The sequence below is a fragment of the Ranitomeya imitator genome, chromosome 3 (assembly GCF_032444005.1).
Source record: "Ranitomeya imitator isolate aRanImi1 chromosome 3, aRanImi1.pri, whole genome shotgun sequence".
Lineage (NCBI taxonomy): Eukaryota > Metazoa > Chordata > Amphibia > Anura > Dendrobatidae > Ranitomeya > Ranitomeya imitator.
Genome location: NC_091284.1, coordinates 338490739 through 338512026, shown reverse-complemented (window position 1 = coordinate 338512026; position 21288 = coordinate 338490739). Strand labels below are relative to the sequence as shown.

Below are 21288 nucleotides of genomic sequence, written 5' to 3'. Positions count from 1 at the left end.
CAACCCTGCTGCAAAGTAGGAAACCAATCACAACCAAACAGTATGGGAAAATATGGAAAAAAATTCCTGTCGTCCTCGGGCGCCAAATTATATGGGGGAGTTCTTCTTAAAGCCATACTAGAGTTCCTGCAAAAGGGGTAGGAAATAGTTCTGGCCACAAGTACCCTAAAGGTCCACGTAGTAGCTTTGGGGGCTCTATTCAATTACGATCTAGCAGGGAATCATTGGGTTTCCAGGTTAATTAAAGCAGCAGGGAGGTCAAGACCTCTACCCTTACGGAGTACCCCTCAGTGGGATTTAAATTTAGTCCTTATGGCCCTGACTAAACCTCCCTTTGAATCCTTGGCAGATGTTCCACTGAGAATCCTATCTCTTAAAACATCTCTATTGGTTGCCCTCACCTCTGCACGCAGGGTTAGTGATATACAAGCCTTATCAGCCAGTCCCCATTTCACACAATTCTTGGATGATAGGGTTGTTCTCAAAACTGATCGAGCCTACCTCCCAAAAATAGCTTCTCGATTCCAAAGAGCACAGGAAATATCCCTTCCCTCCTTTTGTCCTAACCCCAAGAATGAGGAGGAAAAGACCTTACACACGTTGGATGTTGGGAAATGCCTGATCCATTACATAAAAGCCACTAGGGAGAGTAGGGAGGATAGATCTCTCTTTGTATGTTTCCAGGGTTCCCGGAAAGGGAAAAAAGCCTCCGAAAGCACCCTAGCAAGATGGATCAGAGACGCCATCAACCTGTCGTATTCATCAAGTGGGGTGCCCGTCCGGGGAAAAATCAGAGCTCACTCAACGAGAGCAGTAGCAGTCTCCTGGGCGGAAAGGGCCGGTGCTTCAATTGATCAGATATGTAGAGCCGCTACCTGGTCTTAACCCTCTACATACTTTAAGAACTATAGATTGTACCTTATCTCTTCTTCAGACCTTACCTTTGGGAAAAGGGTCCTGGAAGCGGTGGTCCCTCCCTAATGTACAGTCTCTGCAATTCTCTCCGTGGTGCCGTCGTGGGGGACAGAGAAAAATATAGTTACTTACCGATAATGGTATTTCTTTGAGCCCATGACGGCACCCGTACATTCTCTCCCTTCACGAGTGGGTGTGCACACTAGTAAAATGTTTCATATGCCAATACTTAGGTAAATAGTCAAGCGGTATCTCAGTTAAGACTTTGAGTAATGTTGAAATTATATTTTGTTTATTAACCTAAGCTCCCATCATGCTCTGTAAACAAATAATGAGGTAGAGAGGTACCGCCTTTTTATCTGTAGGTTTCCTGTCCTTGGTGGGCGGATCCCCTCTCTCCGTGGTGCTGTCATGGGCTCAGAGAAATACCGTTATCGGTAAGTAACTATATTTTTCCTAGCTCTGGTGACCTGTGTGTCGTCATGATGACATCCGGTCACCATGACAATGATCGGGACCCGGCGTCACGCCACGGAGTCTCCGATCAAAAGGCAGAGGGGCTGTCCGTACTCTGCCAGCACCCTGAATGCTGCGATCGTGTTCGATCGCAGCACTTCGGGGGTTAAAGTGTCAGGACTGCTCCTGGCACTTAGTGCCGGGTGTCAGCTGTCAGAATCAGCTGACACCCAGTGGTGATTTTCCGCATACCACCCATGTGCACGGGCAGATGTAATAATTAGGGATGAGCGAATAGCTTCGGATAACTCCTTATCCGAATAGTTATAGCGCTTACCATATAGCTGCATCAGGAACCCAAATACCTGGAGCGCTCCCAATAATCAGCTCTTTGGTGCCGCAGCTGCATGTGTCACGGCTGTGTGACATTCACAACACATGCACAAACAGGATCTCCATGTATGTGTTGTGACTGTCACACAGCCACGACACATGCAGCTACGGCACCGATCAGCTGATTATCGGGAGTGCTCCAGGTATCCGGGTTCCCTATGCAGCTAATACGGTAAGCACTATAGCTATTCGGATAATGAGTTATCCAAAGCTATTTACGCATCCCTAGTAATAATCTGTCCGTGGTCAAATAGGCCTAGGTCACATGGACGGATTATTACGTCTTATGCCAGAAAGGGGTTAATTGGTCACATTGCATCAGCACATTTATTAAATTTAAGGGAACTGGTTACATTGGATAACACTATTAACCTGCAGATCTAGCGGTAACCTGAAAGTTAATAGTTTTAGGAAGGTGCTTGACCGCTGTACTGAAGTGCGGCACCACGGAAAAAATTAACTTATTCCTCTCAGGAGCCACCAGCTCTCAGTCATACAGGCCTGTTTGTTCGGTTACAGTCACGGCTCACAGCACAATGAGCAGCAGCAGTATGGACAAACCAGTAACGACTGACAGCCAGCTAAGGCCTCTTTCACACTTCAGTTATTTGGCGTCAGTCTAAAACCGCCATTTTCCTCAAATAACGGATCCGTCATTTTTTTTGACGGATCCGTTATTTTCCCATAGACTTGCATTAGTGACGGATTGTGACGGATGGTCGTCCGTTCCATCCGCCATGCGACGGATCCGTCGAAATTTGGCGGACGTTTTCTGAAAATAGACGGACATTGGAACGTTTTTTGTCAACGCCGAAATGGCGGATCGCGACAGATCCGTCGCGTCCGCCATTCCATAGAATGGGCGCCTATGGGCGACGGATCCGCCGCCACAGTTTTTTCGGCGGATCCGTCGCCCAAATCCGTTTTTTCAATTGCGCATGCTCCAAAAAGTAGATACTTCTCCCAGACAACCCCCAAGTAACGGATCCGTCAAAAAAACGGATCCGTTAGAACCGTTTTCGCAACAATTGTGACGGATCCGTCAATCCGTCACTATGTCGGTAGTGACTGACGCCAAAAGACTGAAGTGTGAAAGAGGCCTAAGCAGTGCATCATATTCATATTCCATTAGAAAAGATGATGAGATTCCCAGGTTACTACAGTATGGGATGAAGTTGCACTTGAACCTGAAGTGGTGTCAATGTCCTCCTTAAGAGGATTGTAACCGATCGGGTATATTTATTTATTGTGCTCACTTATATAGATAGCACCGTTAATTACACAATGCTTTACAGGCATTATTGGCAGTGTCCCCAATGGGGCTCAATCTAGATTCCTCTTTAGCGTGAGGAAGGAAAACGGAGAGCCCAGAGGAAACCCAAGCAACCATGGGGAGAACATAGAAATTCCTTACAGATGTTGTCCTTGGTGGGATTTGAACACCAAGGCTGCAGTACTAACCACTGAGCCACCGTGCTGCCCTCATATGCAGGAAAGCAGGTGCAATAACAGCAAGCAGGTTGCTTCCATAGAATGAAAAAAACCTGCTGAAGGCAGTCCCATAAACTTATCCCTGGTATTTCTTTTAGGTATCATTAAAAAACAACAAAATGTTTTTTTTACTAATAAAAGAAACTTTTTAGGGAGAGTGGCTGTGTTTTATAGCTGTGCTCCTGGCACAATCCCATGATGATATTGGGCAGTACCTACAAGATAATCAGGACATAATTAAACCATAGGACCTTAACTGGTTAACACTTCACACCTTAAAGGGAACCTCTCAGCAGGATTGTGCTGAGTAACCTACAGACAGTGTCAGGTTGGCACTCTTAAAATGATACCTTAGTTGATGAAATCAGTCTTGTGGTTGTTGTTTAATCTTTATTTTCAGTTTTTAGTTAAGGATATGCTTGTGCTCCAAGGTGAGAATGTGTAAGGGGGGAGGAGGCCTTTATGTGTTGCTCTGCTTAGCTCTTAATAGTTCACAAAAAAAGGTCTCACAATGGCGCCGGTCGCGCCTGCGCAGTAGCAGCTATCATTGATCGCGGACAGATGCTAGTGCGCAGGCGGCGCCATCTTGCTAGAGAAAAAAAAAAGTTGCCTTCTCCAAGATGGCGCCACTGCGTACCTTTCTGGCTATAAAATATAGGGGGACCCCACGTCATTTTTTTTTTGGGGGGGGGCGTCCCACTATTTTAATAGCCAGTAAAGGCTATGCAGACAGCTGCGGGCTTATATTTATAGCCTGGGAAGGGGTCACGGATATTACCTCCTTTCCAGGCTACAAATATTGTCACCCGGCCTTCGGCTTTCCCCCTTTCACGCAGAAAATGTTATCCCCGTTTTTTTTTCCAAAATTACACATATTGTTCATTAATAAACATCGGCCTTGCTATTACTTATCTATAGATATTTCTATGGATATATCTATAGATATATCTCTCTATAGATAAATCTCTCTATTTATAGATATATCTAACTTCCCATATATCTATATACATCTATCCATAGATAGATATATCTATAGATAGATATATGAATAGCTATATCTATGTATCTATAGATCTATCTCGTTCCTTCTATCTATCTATAGATCTATCTATCTATCTATAGATAGAAGGAATGAGATAGATAGATGGAAAGAAGGAATGAGATAGACAGATAGAAGGAATAAGATAGATAGATGACAAATAGATAGATAGACCGACAGATAGATAGAAGGAATGAGACAGATAGATCTATAGATATATAGATCTATACATATATCGACAGATATTATCTATAGATCCATCTACCTGTCTGTCTTTCTGTCTATCTATCTGTGTGTAATAGAGGAGGTTGGACAAGAAATGACATCACAAATCTTTTTTTTTTTCAATAATAGATCTTTATTTAGCTTTCAAAAACTCATACAAAAATGCTTCGAATCTGCCAAAAAACGCACCAAAAACGTGCGGATTTTTACCTGCGTTTTCTGCCAAGATATGCGGATTCAGTGCGGTAAAATCCGCAACGTGTGCACATACCCTACAAGTTCCTGTTCGTGGGGGAACCCCTGGAGTGGCTGCTGTCTGCCTACAGGAACAAGTTCGGGGAGATCAAGGAGTACCAGCAGCAGTACGACCTGGAGATCGTGCGCCGGTACCGCCAGCAGCCTCCGCATCTAAGGGGGACGACGTCACCTTCTCAGAGATCCTGCGATACCTGCTGGGCGAGGAAGGGATGCCCATCTACCAGCTGTGCCAGCCCTGCGCCGTGCCCTACGACTTCATCGGCACCTACGAGCGGCTGCGGGAGGATGTTAACCATGAAGGCCTGCTGCACAAAGTCTCCTCTTAACAGTTGTTGTAGACATGTGTCTGCTGCTAGAACTCTGTGTGGCATTGACCTTGTCTATAATCTGAGCTGCAGTTAACCTGGGATTTCTGGGGCTGGTGACTCGGATAAACTTATCCTCAGAAGCAGAGGTGACTCTTGGTCTTCCTTTCCTGGGGCGGTTCTCATGTGAGCCAGTTTCTTTATAGCGCTTGATGGTTTTTGCAACTGCACTTGGGGACACTTTCAAAGTTTTCCCAATTTTTCGGACTGACTGACCTTCATTTTTTAAAGTAATGACGGCCACTCGTTTTTCTTTACTTAGCTGCTTTTTTCTTGCCATAATACAAATTCTAACAGTCTATTCAGTAGGACTATCAGCTGTGTATCCACCAGACTTCTGCACAACACAACTAATGGTCCCAACCCCATTTATAAGGCAAGAAATCCCACTTATTAAACCTGACAGGGCAAACCTGTGAAGTGAAAACCATTCCCAGTGACTACCTCTTGAAGCTCATTTAGGCTACGTTCACATTTGCGCTGTGCGCCGCTGCGTCGGCGACGCAACGCACAACGCAAATGAAAACGCACCAAAACGTACGCAAAAACGCTGCGTTTTGCGACGCATGCGTCGTTTTTTGCCGAAATTTGGATGCCAGAAAAATGCAACTTGTTGCGTTTTCTTGGCCCGACGCTTGCGGCAAAAAAAACGCATGCGTCGCACGACGCAAACAGGCAAAACGCTAATGTGAACGTAGCCTAAGAGAATGCCAAGTGTGTGTGAGTGTGCAAAGCAGTCATCAAAGCAAAAGGTGGCTACTTTGAAGAACCTAGAATATAAGACATATTTTCAGTTGTTTCACACTTTTTTGTTAAGTATATAATTCCACATGTGTTAATTCATAGTTTTGATGCCTTCAGTGTGAATGAACAATTTTCATAGTCATGAAAATACAGAAAAATCTTTAAATGAGAAGGTGTGTCCAAACCTTTGGTCTGTAATATATATATATTTTTTTTTTAATTATGTAAAATACGGGGCAGGTCAGTGAGGGAGCAGTCTTCATTATGAACACAGGCCGCCCTGGAGCACGAGCATATCATTAACTGAAAATAAAGATACACAACAAAGGTATCATTTTAATCAGTATAACGGCACTGAGCTGACACCATCTGTACATTACTCAGCATAATCATGCTGACAGGTTCCCTTTAGCCCCTTAACGTCCAATGGTGGACTATTGAAGCATGCCAAGAGTGAAAAAAAAAGTTTTTAAAAATATAAAGTGAAGTGCATTATAAAGTGAAGTGCCTTGTTGTAGAACAGGAAAGAGAAACAGGAGGAAGGGTAATGAATGCAGCTGGCTTGTAGGCAACTTTATACCAGCTACATTCATTACCCTTCCTTCCGTTTCTCTTTCCTGTTATACAACAAGGCACTTTACTTTATAATGCATGTGGGAATCTCTGGTTAACCCACCGATCGTTTCTACCGGTTTTCCTCGCTGAAATTCTAATGGTCATCAATATTTTTACTTAAGTTATTGCCTACTATGTGTTTACAATGTGCTTATTTTTGTAATAAATTTGTACCTTTTTAATCTATTTGGACTTGAACTTCATTTCTTCTAATTGCGTATAAGGATCCTATGTTGGAGTATCCCCATTTCTATTGTTCTGTTCTCTGCTCCCTCACTTGGTGTTGAGCATGCATGCCAAACTAATACATATGCCTTCCGTTGTGGGTTGTATTTATTTGGGCATGAGAAAATGGCTCAATTTAAAAAAAATAAAAATGTTTTAACAAAGTTTGGAATTTCTTTTTGCCACTTAGATAAAAAAGAACCTAGACAGGCAGGTCAGTTTTAGCATTTAGCGAACATTGTAAAAAATCCAAACAAAAAAAACAAGTGTGGGATTGCGCTTTTTTGCAATTTTACGGCACTTGGAATTTTTTTCCTGTTTTCGAGTACACAACATGGTAAAACCAATGGTGTTGTTCAAAAGTACAACTCGTCCTGCAAAAAAACAAGCCCTTCACATGCCCATTTTGAAAAAAAAAAAAGTTATGGCCATGGGAAGAAGGGGAGTAAAAAATGGAAACGCAAAAACTGAAATACCCCTATTCCTTACAATATTATATACAATACTTACCACTGGGACAGTAACTGGCTGCTTGGCCATTCCTCCATACGTCACCATTGTCCCGCCATAGCTAAAACAACAAATTCCAGTTATGACATTAGCGTAGATATATTTTTATTTAGACAGCTCATCACACCACAAATAAATCAGAGGCGTATACTACAATAAATATAACATACCTTTGTTGATACAGTACACTTATTTCTTATACAGAGACATAATTAGTTATAATTTTTTGGCTGTACATCTGAAAGATGATGACATCAAGAAACAATACTTCCCTCAATGATCCTCCACTACTCCAGTTCCATCACTGCTCGAGTTGCCTGTCGTATCTAAGATCGGGAAATCCTAGGAAATGTCGCTCAGCCAATCACTGGCTTCTGAATTTCTCACTAGTGCACACTAGATATTTTGGCCTGAAACGTCAACTGGTCATGTCTTTGCAAACAACAATAATAATTTAACATAGTAACATGGTTATTAAGGTTGAAGGAAGACTTTAAGTCCATCTAGTTCAACCCATAGCCTAACCTAACTTGCCTTAACATGTTGATCCAGAGGAAGGCAAAAAAAAACCTACGTGGCAAATAGTAAGCTCCACTTTGGGGAAAAAATTCCTTCCCGACTCCACATACGGTAATCAGACTAGTTCCCTGGAGCAACGACCTATCAAGGAATCTAGTGTATATACCCTGTAACATTATACTTTTCAAGAAAGGCATCCAGTCCCCTCTTAAATTTTAGTAATCAATCACTCATTACAACATCATACTGCAGAAAGTTCCATAGTCTCACTGCTCTTACAGTAAAGAATCCGCGTCTGTTATTATGCTTAAACCTTCTGTCCTCCAGACTTAGAGGATGCCCCCATGCCCCTGTCTCAGGTCTCGGTCTATGATAAAAAAGATCATCAGAAAGGTCTTTGTACTGTCCCCTCATATATTTATACATTAAAATAAGATCACCCCTCAGCCTTCATTTTTCCAAACTAAATAGCCCCAAGTGTAGTAACCTATCTTGGTATTGCAGACCCCCCAGTCCTCTAATAACCTTAGTCGCTCTTTTCTGCAACCGCTGTAGTTCAGCTATGTCTTTCTTATACACCGGAGACCAGAACTGTACACAGTATTCTAAGTGTGGTCGAACTAGTGACTTGTAGAGAGGTAAAATTATGTTCTCCTCAAGAGTATCTATGACTCTTTTAATGCATCCCATTATTTTATTTGCCTTTGTAGCAGCTGCCTGACACTGGCCACTAAATGTGAGTTTGCCATCTACCCATACTCACAGGTCTTTTTCATTGATGGTTTTGCCCAGAGTTTTAGAATTAAGCACAGTCATACATCTTATTACTTCTACCCAAGTGCATGACCTTACATTTATCCCCATTAAAGCTCATTTGCCATTTATCAGCCCAAGCTTCTAGTTTACATAAATCATCCTGTAATATAAAATTGGCCTCCACTGTATTGATTACCCTGCAGAGTTTAGTGTCATCTAGAAATATTGAAATTCTGCTCTATATGCCCCCTACAAGGTCATTAATAAATATGTTAAAAAGAAGAGGGCCCAATACTGACCCCTGTGGTACCCCACTGCTAACCGCGACCCAGTTCGAGTGTGCTCCATTAATAACCACCCTTTGTTTCCTATCCCTGAGCCAGCTCTTAACCCACTTACACATATTTTCCCCTATCCCCATTATTCTCATTTTATGTATCAACCTTTTGTGTGGCACCGTATCAAAAGGTTTTGAAAAGTCCATATACACTACGTCTACTGGGTTCCCTTTTCCAGTCCTGAACTTACCTCTTCATTGACACTGATCAGATTAGTCTGACAGGAACGGTCCCTAGTAAACCCATGTTGGTATTGGGTCATGAGGTTATTCCTCTTCAGCTACTCCAGCATAGCATCTCTTAGAATGACCTCCAGGATTTTACCCACAGTAGAGGTTAAAGGGAACCTGTCACCCCGTTTTTTTCAAGATGAGCTACAAATACCGTTAAATAGGGGCAGAGCTGTGCTTTACATTAGTGTATTTTGTGAGCCTTTATTCCCCACCTATGCTGCCGAAATACCTTTGTAAAGTCGCCGTTTTGGGCTGTCACTCACGCTGGTCAGGTCATATGAGCGTGGTGACAGCGCTGTTTCTCCCCAGATCTCTGTTGGCGGCGTAGTGGTGTGCGCATGTCCAACTGGCGAATCCACTGCGCAGCTTGAAGGAAAATAGCGCGATCTGCGCTATTCAGCCGTTTATCGGTGGGCGCGGCCATCTTTGTGAGGCCGCGCGTGCGCAGATGGTTCTTCTCGGCTTCCCGGGGCTTCAGGAAAATGGCCGCGGGATGCCGCATGTGCGCACATGGAGATCTCGGTGGCCATTTTCCTGAAGCGGAGTTCGCATCTCGGCTGCAGGAAAATGGCCGCCGCGATCGCCATCTGCGCACGCGCGGCATCCCGCGGCCATTTTCCTGAAGCCTTGTCAAAAACCGATTACTTTTGCTGGAACTGCAGATTTCTGTTCCCCAATCTATTTCAGGGTAGTTGAAGTCCCCCATAATAATGACTTCTCCTTGAGTCGCAGCTTCATCTATTTGCTTTACAATATTCTCCGTTGCTTCCATTATTTTTGGAGACTTTTAACTAACCCCTATCAGTAATTTATTATATTTTCCTCCTCCCCTTATCTTCACCCACAGGGACTCTACATTTTCATTAGATTCACCTATATTATCACGCAGGATGGGTTTTAAGGATGATTTTACATATAGACAAACACCTCCCCCTCGCTTATCCGTTCGGTAATTTCCGAACAGACTATAGCCCAGTAAGTTAACAGCCCAGGCATGGCTCTCGTCCAGCCATGTTTCAGATATCCCCACCATGTCATAATTATGCTCCAACAACATTAATTCTAATTCATCCATTTTGCTGGTGAGGCTTCTGGCATTAGTATACATGCACTTTATGTATCTCTGTACTTCTATTCTTTCTTAAATTATTAACTGTTCTAACCCCACCCCCCATGCCACCGCCACCCCCAACTTCCTTATTTGTGCCCAGGTCTATCTGCACTATCTTCCCCTCCTATAAAATGAACACCCTCCACCCCAATCCCTAGTTTAAACACTCCTCCAACCTTCTAGCCATTTTCTCCCCCAGCACAGCTGCACATTCCCCATTGAGGTGCAGCCCGTCCCTAGCATAGAACCTGTAGCCAACTGAGAAGTCGGCCCAGTTCTCCAGAAACCCAAACCCCTCCTTCCTACACCAATTCTTGAGCCACTTATTAACCTCCCTAAACTCCCGTTGCCTCTCTAGCGTGGCACAGGCAGTATTTCGGAAAATACCACCTTGGAGGTCCTTGCTTTCAGCTTGCAGCCTAATTCCCTGAAATCATCTTTAAGGACCTTCCACCTACCTCTAACTTTTTCATTTGTGCCAATGTGCACCATGACCCCTGGGTCGTCACCAGTCCCTCCTAGTAATCTGTCAACCCGCGATGTGTCGGACTCGAGCGCCAGGTAGTCAGCACACCGTTCGACGATCCCTGTCTTTGTGACAGATTGCCCTATCTGTTCACCAAATAATTGACTCCCCCACTACCAGCACCTGTCTGGCCTGCCCTGCTCTCCTATTTCCCTCCTTACTGGTGCAGACACTCCTCCGGATTTCAGAGGACATGCCTGGCTGCTGCATGCCTGTACTGGCACCCCTCTCACCTGCCAACTTAACAAACTTATTGGGGTGTGCCAGATCAGGACTAATAACCCTGGCACTCTTCCCTCTACCCGGCCTTCTGTCACCCAGCTTGCTGCTCCACTGTCCTGCAGCCCCATCCTACCATCCCCCCTCATCTATCCCCTTGAGTGTCTGCTCAGTGAGCAGAAGATTCCTTTCTATATTGTCAAGGATCTCAGTGTTGCCAGCTGCCCATTTAGATCCAGTATCTGGGCTTCCAAATGCACAACGTGCTCACATCTCGCACAACAGTATGCACCGTAGACCGCCTGATCAAGGATTGCATACATGTGGCAAGATGTGCACTGGATGGCATTAACAATAGTGGAGCACATTTCCTAATGGGGATTGCACCAGACAGAAAAGTTAAATAAAAAATAAAAGCAAAGTATTAATAAAATACAGACAGTAATTCAGTAATTCCTCCCTTGGAAACTCCCTGAATCCAAAGTCCCTGAATCACAAGTCACACTTACCGCCGTTCACACTTACGCTCAGGTCACACTCAGCTCGTTCACACTCGATAAGCTGAAGATTTAAAGAGATTTTTTTCCCCTCAGCAGAAATCCACCTTGCTGTTCAATGCACTTCCAAAAGGACTTGAGCCCCAGCCAGCTGCCCCTTATAAACCCTTAATTATGAGCCCCCACCCTAAATTTACCCCTTGTGAGTATAGCTATTCCCAATTCAGCAACTCGCACCAATTCACACAGGTATTTGTTAAAGGTTTTCCAAATACCTATTCACTGAATCACAAGTCACAAACTTACCGCCGTTCGCACTTACGCTCAGTTCACACTCGATAAGCTGAAGATTTAAAGAGATTTTTTTCCCCTCAGCAGCAATCCACCTTGCTGTTCAATGCACTTCCAAAAAGAATCAAACAAAAACTGTATAATTTGTGGCATTTTTTTCTTGGGAGGTCTTACTTAAAGGGAACCTGTCACCTGAATTTGGCGGGACCGGTTTCGGTCATATGGGCGGAGTTTTCGGGTGTTTGATTCACCCTTTCCTTACCCGCTGTCTGCATGCTGGCCGCAATGTTGGATTGAAGTTCATTCTCTGTCCTCCGTAGTACACGCCTGCGCAGGACAGAGAATGAACTTCAATCCAACTTTGCGGCCAGCATGCAGACAGCGGGTAAGGAAAGGGTGAATCAAACACCCTCCGTAGTACACGCCTGCGCAAGGCATTGCCTTGCGCAGGCGTGTACTACGGAGGACAGAGAATGAACTTCAATCCAACTTTGCGGCCAGCATGCAGACAGCGGGTAAGGAAAGGGTGAATCAAACACCCGAAAACTCCGCCCATATGACCGAAAACCGGTCCTGCCAAATTCAGGTGACAGGTTCCCTTTAAAGGGGATCTTTGACCAAATTTTTCATGTTGTACTGGATACACAATGTAATAGTGGCTGTAGTTTTTATTGGGGGTGTGTACTTCTTCCTGAATGATGACCACGCATAAGAAGACAGTAACAGAAGCAAACAAAGAACACGCCATCACAATAGCTAAGAGCAGGCTTCTCAGTGTATGAGATATTTGACAAACAGCTCTAATCTCCTGGTTTAATTTTCTGCATGAATAGAAAGTAAAAATGATCAACACTTTATCAAGTCATTGAGAGTGGAGAAGCACAGCTGAGTTTATCTGCGTCACACTACAAACTATCATTATTCCTCCTCTCATAGCACTTTGCTCTATTACCCCTACCATCCAGAATGCCTGTCCAGAGAGGTGTCAGCAAGTAATACACCTTTTTCTACCACACGTTTTCCTTCCACTCAACTTTCCATTAATATGCTTGGACACAACACTCTGAAGAGCCAGCTTCTTTAGCAATGACCTTTTGTTGCTTACCCTCCTTGTTGAGTGTGTCAATGACTGCCTTCTGGACATCTGTCAAGTCAGCAGTCTTCCCCATGATTGCGGAGCCTACTGAAAGAGACTACCATCCACCTCTTGTGTCTCCCCTTTTTCCTCATAGTTTGTAAGCTTGCGAGCAGGGCCCTCACTCCTCTTGGTATCTATTTTAAACTGTGATTTTTGTTATGCTGTAATGTCTATTGTCTGTACAAATCCCCGCTATAATTTGTAAAGCGCTGCGGAATATGTTGGCGCTATATAAATAAAATTATTATTATTATTATTATTATTATTAAGGGACCTTTTTAAACGCTTAGGAAGCCTTTGCAGTTGTATTTTGTTAATTATTCTAATTTACTGAATTAATGACTTTTGGATTTTCATTGACCGTAAGCCATAATTACCAGCATTTACAGAAACAAACACTTGAAATAGATCACTCTGCAATGACTCTATAGACTATACGAGTTTCACTTTTTGTATAGAAAAACTGAAATAAATTAAACTTTCTGATATTCTAATTTTGTGAGAAGCACATGTATGTCTGTTGTGCTCAACATGTAATCACTCTGCCTTGAGTGCTGCGGAATATGTTGGCACTATATAATAATATTATAAATAATATTATTATCAGAGCAGGTTTTGATGACATCCTACACAGCAGTAGCTCAGAACAGGCAGTTTACTCCTGAGTGAGATGTATACAAAATTACATCAAAGAGACACAAACAGCAAAGCATCAGGTAGATGATGGCTAATGTGTCCTGGCTAAAACGGGCAAGGGCATAATGTAAAGTGCTAGTGCTATATAAATCTCACATGGGAGTAAAGGGGGTGAACACCAATGTATAGGACAGCTGGTCCTGTTGCTCCATATAGATATCATACTTCCAAATACTATCCCCATTCACAAAAGTGCTTACTCATGCTACCGTTCAGGCAGGAACACACGCCACTCCGACACAGACGTGCGTTTCGCGTGAGCTTTATCAAGGTGCGGTAGTCTTATGTGTGTCAGGCTGGGATTTATATATACCTCTTCCAGGTGCCCTCTGTATCGGCGCATGTGTCAGGTGATTCGTGCCAGATGTTGCATCACTTCCAGCCAAGCAAACGCTGTGGGTCACAGTGTCCGTCGCATTGACGTCACTGGACCGCACGGGTCATCACCCAGCGCCATCGGCAATGCATCCAACTCCAGTACACCGGGGACATGCGCACAGGGCATCTGTAATCACGTAAGTTCTATCCGCAAGCTCCAAATGGGTGGGAACAAACAGAGTTATCCTTCCTAATATAAATATGAAATAAAAAAAAGAAAAAAAGAAAATACACTGCTAAATATGTGAATAAGACATAGTGAATAATGCTTAAACTAAAAATAATGAAAACTCTATAAGAAAGAACATAAACATTAGTTAATTAAATCAGTACCACCCATAATACATCCTATAGTAGATGGTGACAAAAATACAAATAAGAACATTAATAGACATATATAAAATAATTCAATGTGATAACATACAGTATATGCAATATAAATAAACATAGTGAAATTAATAAAATAATGTGAAGTGGATAAAATCATGTTCCTTTCAATCTCCATAATTCCTTAAATAAATGGAGGAAACTTCCAATCTGGATTAGACCCAGCCAAATCTTTCTCAAGTCCACACAAAGATGGTCATACAGCAATTGATCCAATGGTAAACTACAAAATAATGACAAAAATAACGTGAATAACAATACAAGAACACACTCAAACTATAGAGTGAATTAAAAATGAGGTCCAGAGACATTTTACAGAAAAGAACTGAAACTCAAATGCTCATTAAGTCCCCGCGGGGCCATGGGATTCAAGACAGCAATCCATCGGCACTCCCTTTGGGCTAGCAAACGCTTCATGTCACCACCCCTTATGCCTGTGCGGATCTTATCAATTCCCCACGCCCATAATGGTGGAATAAGGCATTTCTGGAGTGATATATGATTTGTGGTCTTATCCCTAGGGGATTACGTATTCAAGTGTTTCCCTCCTTTGTTATAATGACATTGATTTTGTATCACAATGGGAAGAAGCTGCCTCTGTCTGTTCCAATAAGTTCATGGAGTTACTATCTAAATCTAATGAGAAACAATTAAAGGAGTTAGACTCAGAACTTGGAACAATACAGAAGGAAATTAATAAACTCCTTACTGTAGAAATGGTGACTAAATTCAAGACAGAATTGGATGTGTCCTTGAAAAAGTGGGAAACGGAATTAGTGGAGAGAAAACCAAAAAATATCAACGCGATCTGATGGACCGACAGCAAGGTCGGGTTTCAGATAGTGTGAAAATCACTCTAACAAGAACAAAATCCCCTTCAGAGGTAGATCAACCTCAGTTTCCTCCTGTGGGATAGGAGAGAACAAGTGAAAGATGGTCGATGGAAAGGAGGGAGATTTAATAACAAAAGGAAATGGATTTCTTCACCTGAGGGTGATAAAAAAAGCCCGGACAAACACACTTGAGGTAATTAATTTATCTTCGCATGTTTTCTCAGATTCACAAAAACAAGTATTAGAATTAGGGTTGTTCTTCTCTCTGGTTAATAATTTCGACTTTTTTACAGCGCTAAAAGACCTTCACCTGTTCTCCCGCAAGATTATTCTCAGACGTTTGCACTCACGACTCCCTTCAAGCCGGGATATGAGCGATGCGGACGTGGATACATTACGTATTTTAGAAAAACTGGAATCTGAATCAAATTCTGAGCTGGTAAGTGCCTCTCTCCCCCCTGTATAGGCAAGATGCACCACATTTCCCCCCTCGTCTCTTTGTCCCCAGGTGGAGATTTGCACTAGGTTAGTGACAGAAGATTTAAAACCTATTAATAACTTTAAGAAAAAAAGATAATTTGACCTCATCTCAGAGACAAGCTTTGGGGGAGATCAAAAGCTGGGATGATGTGGTTATTAAACCAGCTGATAAGGGGGGGAAATGTGTTAATTTGGCCAGTTGAGAGGTACGAAAGGGAGGTGATGAGACAGCTACGCAATAAAGATAACTACGCTCAGTTACCCCAGAACCCCCTCCCCAGCTTTCAAAGCCAATTGCACAGTATTCTGGACATTGCATATGAAAGGGGAATTATTTCCAAAAAAGTATTACATGCACTTTTAGTTCAATTTCGCGTGATCCCTACGTTCTATCTCCTCCACAAGATCCACAAAGATCCAATTTCTCCTCTTGGGCGCCCCATTGTCTCTGGCATGGGAGGGCTTTGCGGTTCAACCTGTAAGTTCATTGAACACTATCTACATCCACAGGTTGAGACGCTACCCTCCTGTGCCAGAGACATGTCCTCAGAAGGCTGGATGGCGTTTTTGTGGATGCGGATATGGTACTTGTAACGGCAGATGTTGAATCATTATACACCAGCATCCGCCATGAGGATGGATTAAGGGCAGTTAGATTCTTTCTTGAATCTAGCAATCTTGACGCGGACATAAATGAGTTTGTGTTGGAGTTGTTGCGATTCATCCTGACTCACATTTTTTTATGTTTAAAAACAGTTCCTTCTTCCAGAAACAAGGAACCGCAATGGGGGCGGCATGTGCGCCCTCTGATGCAAATTTATTTTTGGGTTTTTGGGAGAGGGGGATTTATTTGGATGGTGCACATGCCGTTCCCCACATTCTTGGATGGTATAGGTACATTGACAATGTCCTATTCATCTGGCAAGGCCCAATTAGTGAGTTGCACAAGTCCATGAAGGGTTTGAATCGCAACGACTCCAACATCTATCTCACCTATGCCTACCATCAGAAACAAATTTTGTTCCTGGACATATCGCTTGAGGTTCATGGCAATGGATCCATACACACTAATCTTTTTCGCAAAGAAACGTCAGTGAATGCCCTATTACATGGTTCATCCTCACACCTGCATGCCACAAATCGGGCCATCCCCACATGACAATTTTTGAAGGCCAGGAGGATATGTACTACTGACCATCTGTTTGAAGAACAGGATTTGGATCTTGGGGAGCGTTTTAAACAAAGAGGATACAGTAACAGATGCATCAGGGGGGGGGGGGGGTACTGGAGGGCAAAGAAAGCTATGAGAAATGACTTGCTGGTGAGCAGAGGGAGATCGGTAGCAAAAAAAGATGTGGATTTGAGATATATCTCCATCTATAACACTGGTCTACAAGAAAAAAAAATGTTATGGCTTTGACTTTAAGAACAGTTTTAGACTAATTGGAGGGTGCTGAATTCAAATCTGATCTTATAATTTCTCTATCACATCACATTTTTGCGCTATAGGTATATAGCCCATTTTCATGAATTCCATGATAAATATAAGTAGTGTATGAAAAGTGCCGGTTTATACGGTTCACTAAGGTAAATTTAGTTTTCATTTCGTCTCCCAATAAATGTGAGAATCTATTTGTTTTCTTTTAACATGCATAATTCCCATTTGTTAAGATAACACCCTTGTTTTCTGTGCTACTGGGACAGTAGAGCTACAGCAGAGCATTGAGTGAAAACTGAATGGCCTCAGCGATAGAGTTTGGCATCATCGATAAGAATGTCATCCATGATCCTCTAGTGGATAGGAAGGACATTGTCTTTCCTCCCTTACACATAAAACTTGGATGAAGCAGTTCGTCAAAGCTCTCAATCACAGTGGAGAATGCTTTAACTATATATGTTCAACTTTTCCTGGTCTTAGTGAAGAGAAGAAAAAGGCTGGAATATTTGATGGACCTCAAATAAGAACACTTATGAGAGACCAAAATTTTATCACATCAATGAATGAGACAGAAGAAAGAGCTTGGAATGCATTTTGTAATGTGGTGCAGAAGTTTCTAGGGAATAAGAAAGCAGACAATTATGAAGAGATTGCGGAAGAGCTACTAATGAGTCTGCAAAATCTTGGATGTAGAAGGAGTATCAGGATTCACTATTTACACAGCCATTTGGACTTTTTTCCAGAGAACCTGGGGGATGTGAGTGAGGAACAAGGGGAGCGTTTTCATCAGGACATTAAAACAATGGAAGAATGGTATCAAGGCCGGTGGGACTCACATATGATGGCTGACTATTGCTGGATCTTGATGAGAGACAACCCAGAAGCTGTACATCACAGATCAGCCAAGAAAAGAAAGTTCAAATAACTGCCATTTGTCATTCATCTGTGTGCCATATATATATGTTTTTATATTTTGTAGTTTAATTATGTAAGTATATTTGATTTGCTGTACATAGATTTTGTAATCTTTGTTATTCCTTGATTAAAAATATACAAAATGTAGTACCGAAAATCAAGTGTTTTTATCATAAAACATTAGGAGTAATTTTCATCAAAAATTGAAAATCTCGAAATCCTGATGTGATAGCCAAAAATGGAGTTCATATTCGTAATCAGCAGCCAAAATTGACTTAAAATATGTTTTAAAACCTTTTGCCAGAAAAATTGTGTTGACCAGTGTAATCATAGGTGGGATCTTATCAGGACAATACTAAATAGACATTGGCCTATATTGAAAACAGATCCTATCCTACAGAAGTGCCTACCACAACGCCCCCTTATGAAGGCACGGAGGAGTAATAATCTTAAAGACATATTGGTGAATAGCCATTATGTAAAAAAAAAAAAAAAACCCAGACCCTTTTAAAGCTGGCAAAATAAGAGCGGGCTTTTATTCATGTGGAGATTGTTTGGCCTGTAAAAATGTGTTGGGCCATGTCCTTCACATCGTCGGACGGCCTCAAGGAATATAAAGTCAGAGACCACATAACTTACAGTACTTCCAATGTGGTATACTATGCTGTATGTTCTTGTTGTCTGATATGCATTGGCTTCACGTCACGCGAACTGCGTGTTCGTATAAGTGAGCACGTCAGATATTGTGGCCGCCTGGGATATGGAGGATGTAGATAGTCTAAAACCAATTCCCAAACTCTTTAGGATAGAACATATATGTAATCCAAGTAATTTAAGGATGTGGGGAATTGATAAGATCCGCACAGGCATAAGGGGTGGTGACACAAAGCGTTTGCTAGCCCAAAGGGAGTGCCGATGGACTGCTGTCTTGAATACCATGGCCCTGCGGCGACTTAATGAGCAGTTGAGTTTTAGTTCTTTTCTGTAAAATGTCTCTGGACCTAATTTTTAATTCACTCTACAGTGTTTGTGTGTGTGTGTCCTTGTGTTGTTATTCACGCTACTTTTGTCATTATTTTTTAGTTTACCATTGGATAAATTGCTATATGACCATCTTTACGTGTGGACTTGAGAAAGATTTGGCTGGGTCTAATTCAGATTGGAAGTTTCCTCCAATTATTCAAGGAATTATGGATATTGAAAGGAACTAGATTTCATCCACTTCACATTAGTTTATTAATTTCATTAAGTTTATTTATATTGCATATATGTTATCACATTGAATTATATATATGTCTATTAATGTTCTTATTTGTATTTTTGTCACTTTCTACTATAGGATGTATTTTGGGTGGTATTGATTTAATTAACTAATATTTATGTACTTTCTTATAGAGTTTTCATTATTTATTATTTTTAGTTTAAGCATTATTCACTATGTCTTATGCACATATTTAGCAGTGTATTCTTTTTTTTTTCTTTCATATTTATATTAGGGAGGATAACTCTGTTTGTTCCCACTCATTTGGAGCTTGCGGATAGCACTTACGTGATTACAGATGCCTTGTGCGCATATCCCCAGTGTAATGGAGTCGGATGCATAGCCGATGGCGCTGGGTGATGACCCGTGCGGTCTACTGACGTCAATGCGACGGACACTATGACCCACAGCGTTTGCCTTGCCAGAAGTGATGAAACATCCGGCACGTATCACCGGACACATGCGCCGAAACGGAGGGCACCTGGATATATATAAATAATGGTGGCCTGATTCTAACGCATCAGGTATTCTAGAATATGTATGTAGTTTATTTATGAAGATTTAAGAATAATGCAATGAATACACAGGATTTTCCGGGTAAAATATATACATTATCAGTGAAGCAGTGTTTAAATCCTGCGCCAATATCACTGATTGGTCACGCCCGGACGGACGCGACCAATCAGCGAAGCGTGGTTCAAATCCCGCACCAATTCATGGCCGGACTGCGCCTGTCGCTGATTGGTCTCGCAAGCTGCCCGCGACCAATCAGCGACGCGGGATTTCCATTACAGACAGACAGAATTAGACGATTATATAGTAGACTAGATGGTGGCCCGATTCAAACGCATCGGGTAGTCTAGAATATGTACCGTATATACTCGAGTATAAGCTGAGACCCCTAATTTTGCCACAAAAAACTGGGAAAAGTTAATGACTTGAGTATAAGCCTAGGGTGGAAAATGCAGCAGCTACCTGTAAATGTCAAAAATAAAAATAGATACCAATAAAAGTAAAATTAATTGAGACATCAGTAGGTTAAGTGTTTTTGAATATCCATATTGAATCAGGAGCCCCATATAATGCCCCATACAGTTTATGATGGGCCCCATAAGATGCTCCATATTAAAATATGCCCCATATAATCTGCACAAATGTTGATTATGACCCCATAAGATGCTCCATAGAGACATTTGCCCCATACAATGTTGCACAAATGTTGATTATGGCCCCATAAGATGCTCCATACCGACATTTGCCCTATATAATGCTGCACAAATGCTGATTATGGCCCCATAAGATGCTCTATAGACATATTTGCCCCATATAATGCTGCACAAGGCCCCATAAGATGCTCCTTAGGAATATTTGCCATGTATAATGCTCCACAAATGCCGATTATGGCCCCATAAGATGATCCATAGACTATTATGCCCCATATGCTGTTACTGCGATTAAAAAAAAAAAATGACAATCACCTCTCGTCGCTCTGGCCCCCGGCACTTGCTATAGTCACCTGTCCCCCGTTCGATCGCCGGGCGCTGCTGTGTCTTCCGTGTGGAACGGGGGACATGTGAATATCGCACACTGCCCCCGTCATACTCACCTGCTTCTGGCGCAGTCCCTGCATGTCCCTGGTTCTCCGGGCGCTGACAGCTTATTCCTATATTGAGCGGTCACATGGTACCGCTCATTACAGTAATGAATATGTGGCTCCACCCCTATGGGAGTGGAGTCGGGTCCATATTCAGTACTGTAATGAGCGGTACCATGTGACCGCTCAATACAGGAAGAAGCTGTCAGCGACCGGAGAACCAGGGACGTGCAGGGGCCACGCCAGGAGCAGGGGAGAATGATTAGACAGCTGCGGCTCTCCCTCCCCTGCCGACTCCTGGGAATGACTCGAGTATAAGCAGAGAAGGGCAATTTCAGCCTAAAAAATGGGCTGAAATTCTCGGCTTATACTCGAGTATATACGGTATGTAGTTTATTTATGAAGATTTAAGAACATAATACAATGAATACACAGGATTCGG

At 42.5% G+C, this 21288-nt stretch overlaps 1 protein-coding gene across 1 annotated transcript in view; it reads right to left on the bottom strand.

Annotated features, from left to right (window-relative positions):
- Positions 1–21288, bottom strand: part of MECR (mitochondrial trans-2-enoyl-CoA reductase) — a 92924-nt gene that overhangs the window by 40735 nt on the left and 30901 nt on the right. Inside the window, exon 8 of the mRNA XM_069756759.1 lies at positions 7237–7297. Coding sequence (XP_069612860.1) covers positions 7237–7297 — 61 coding nt within the window. The remainder of the gene's footprint in view (positions 1–7236; positions 7298–21288) is intronic.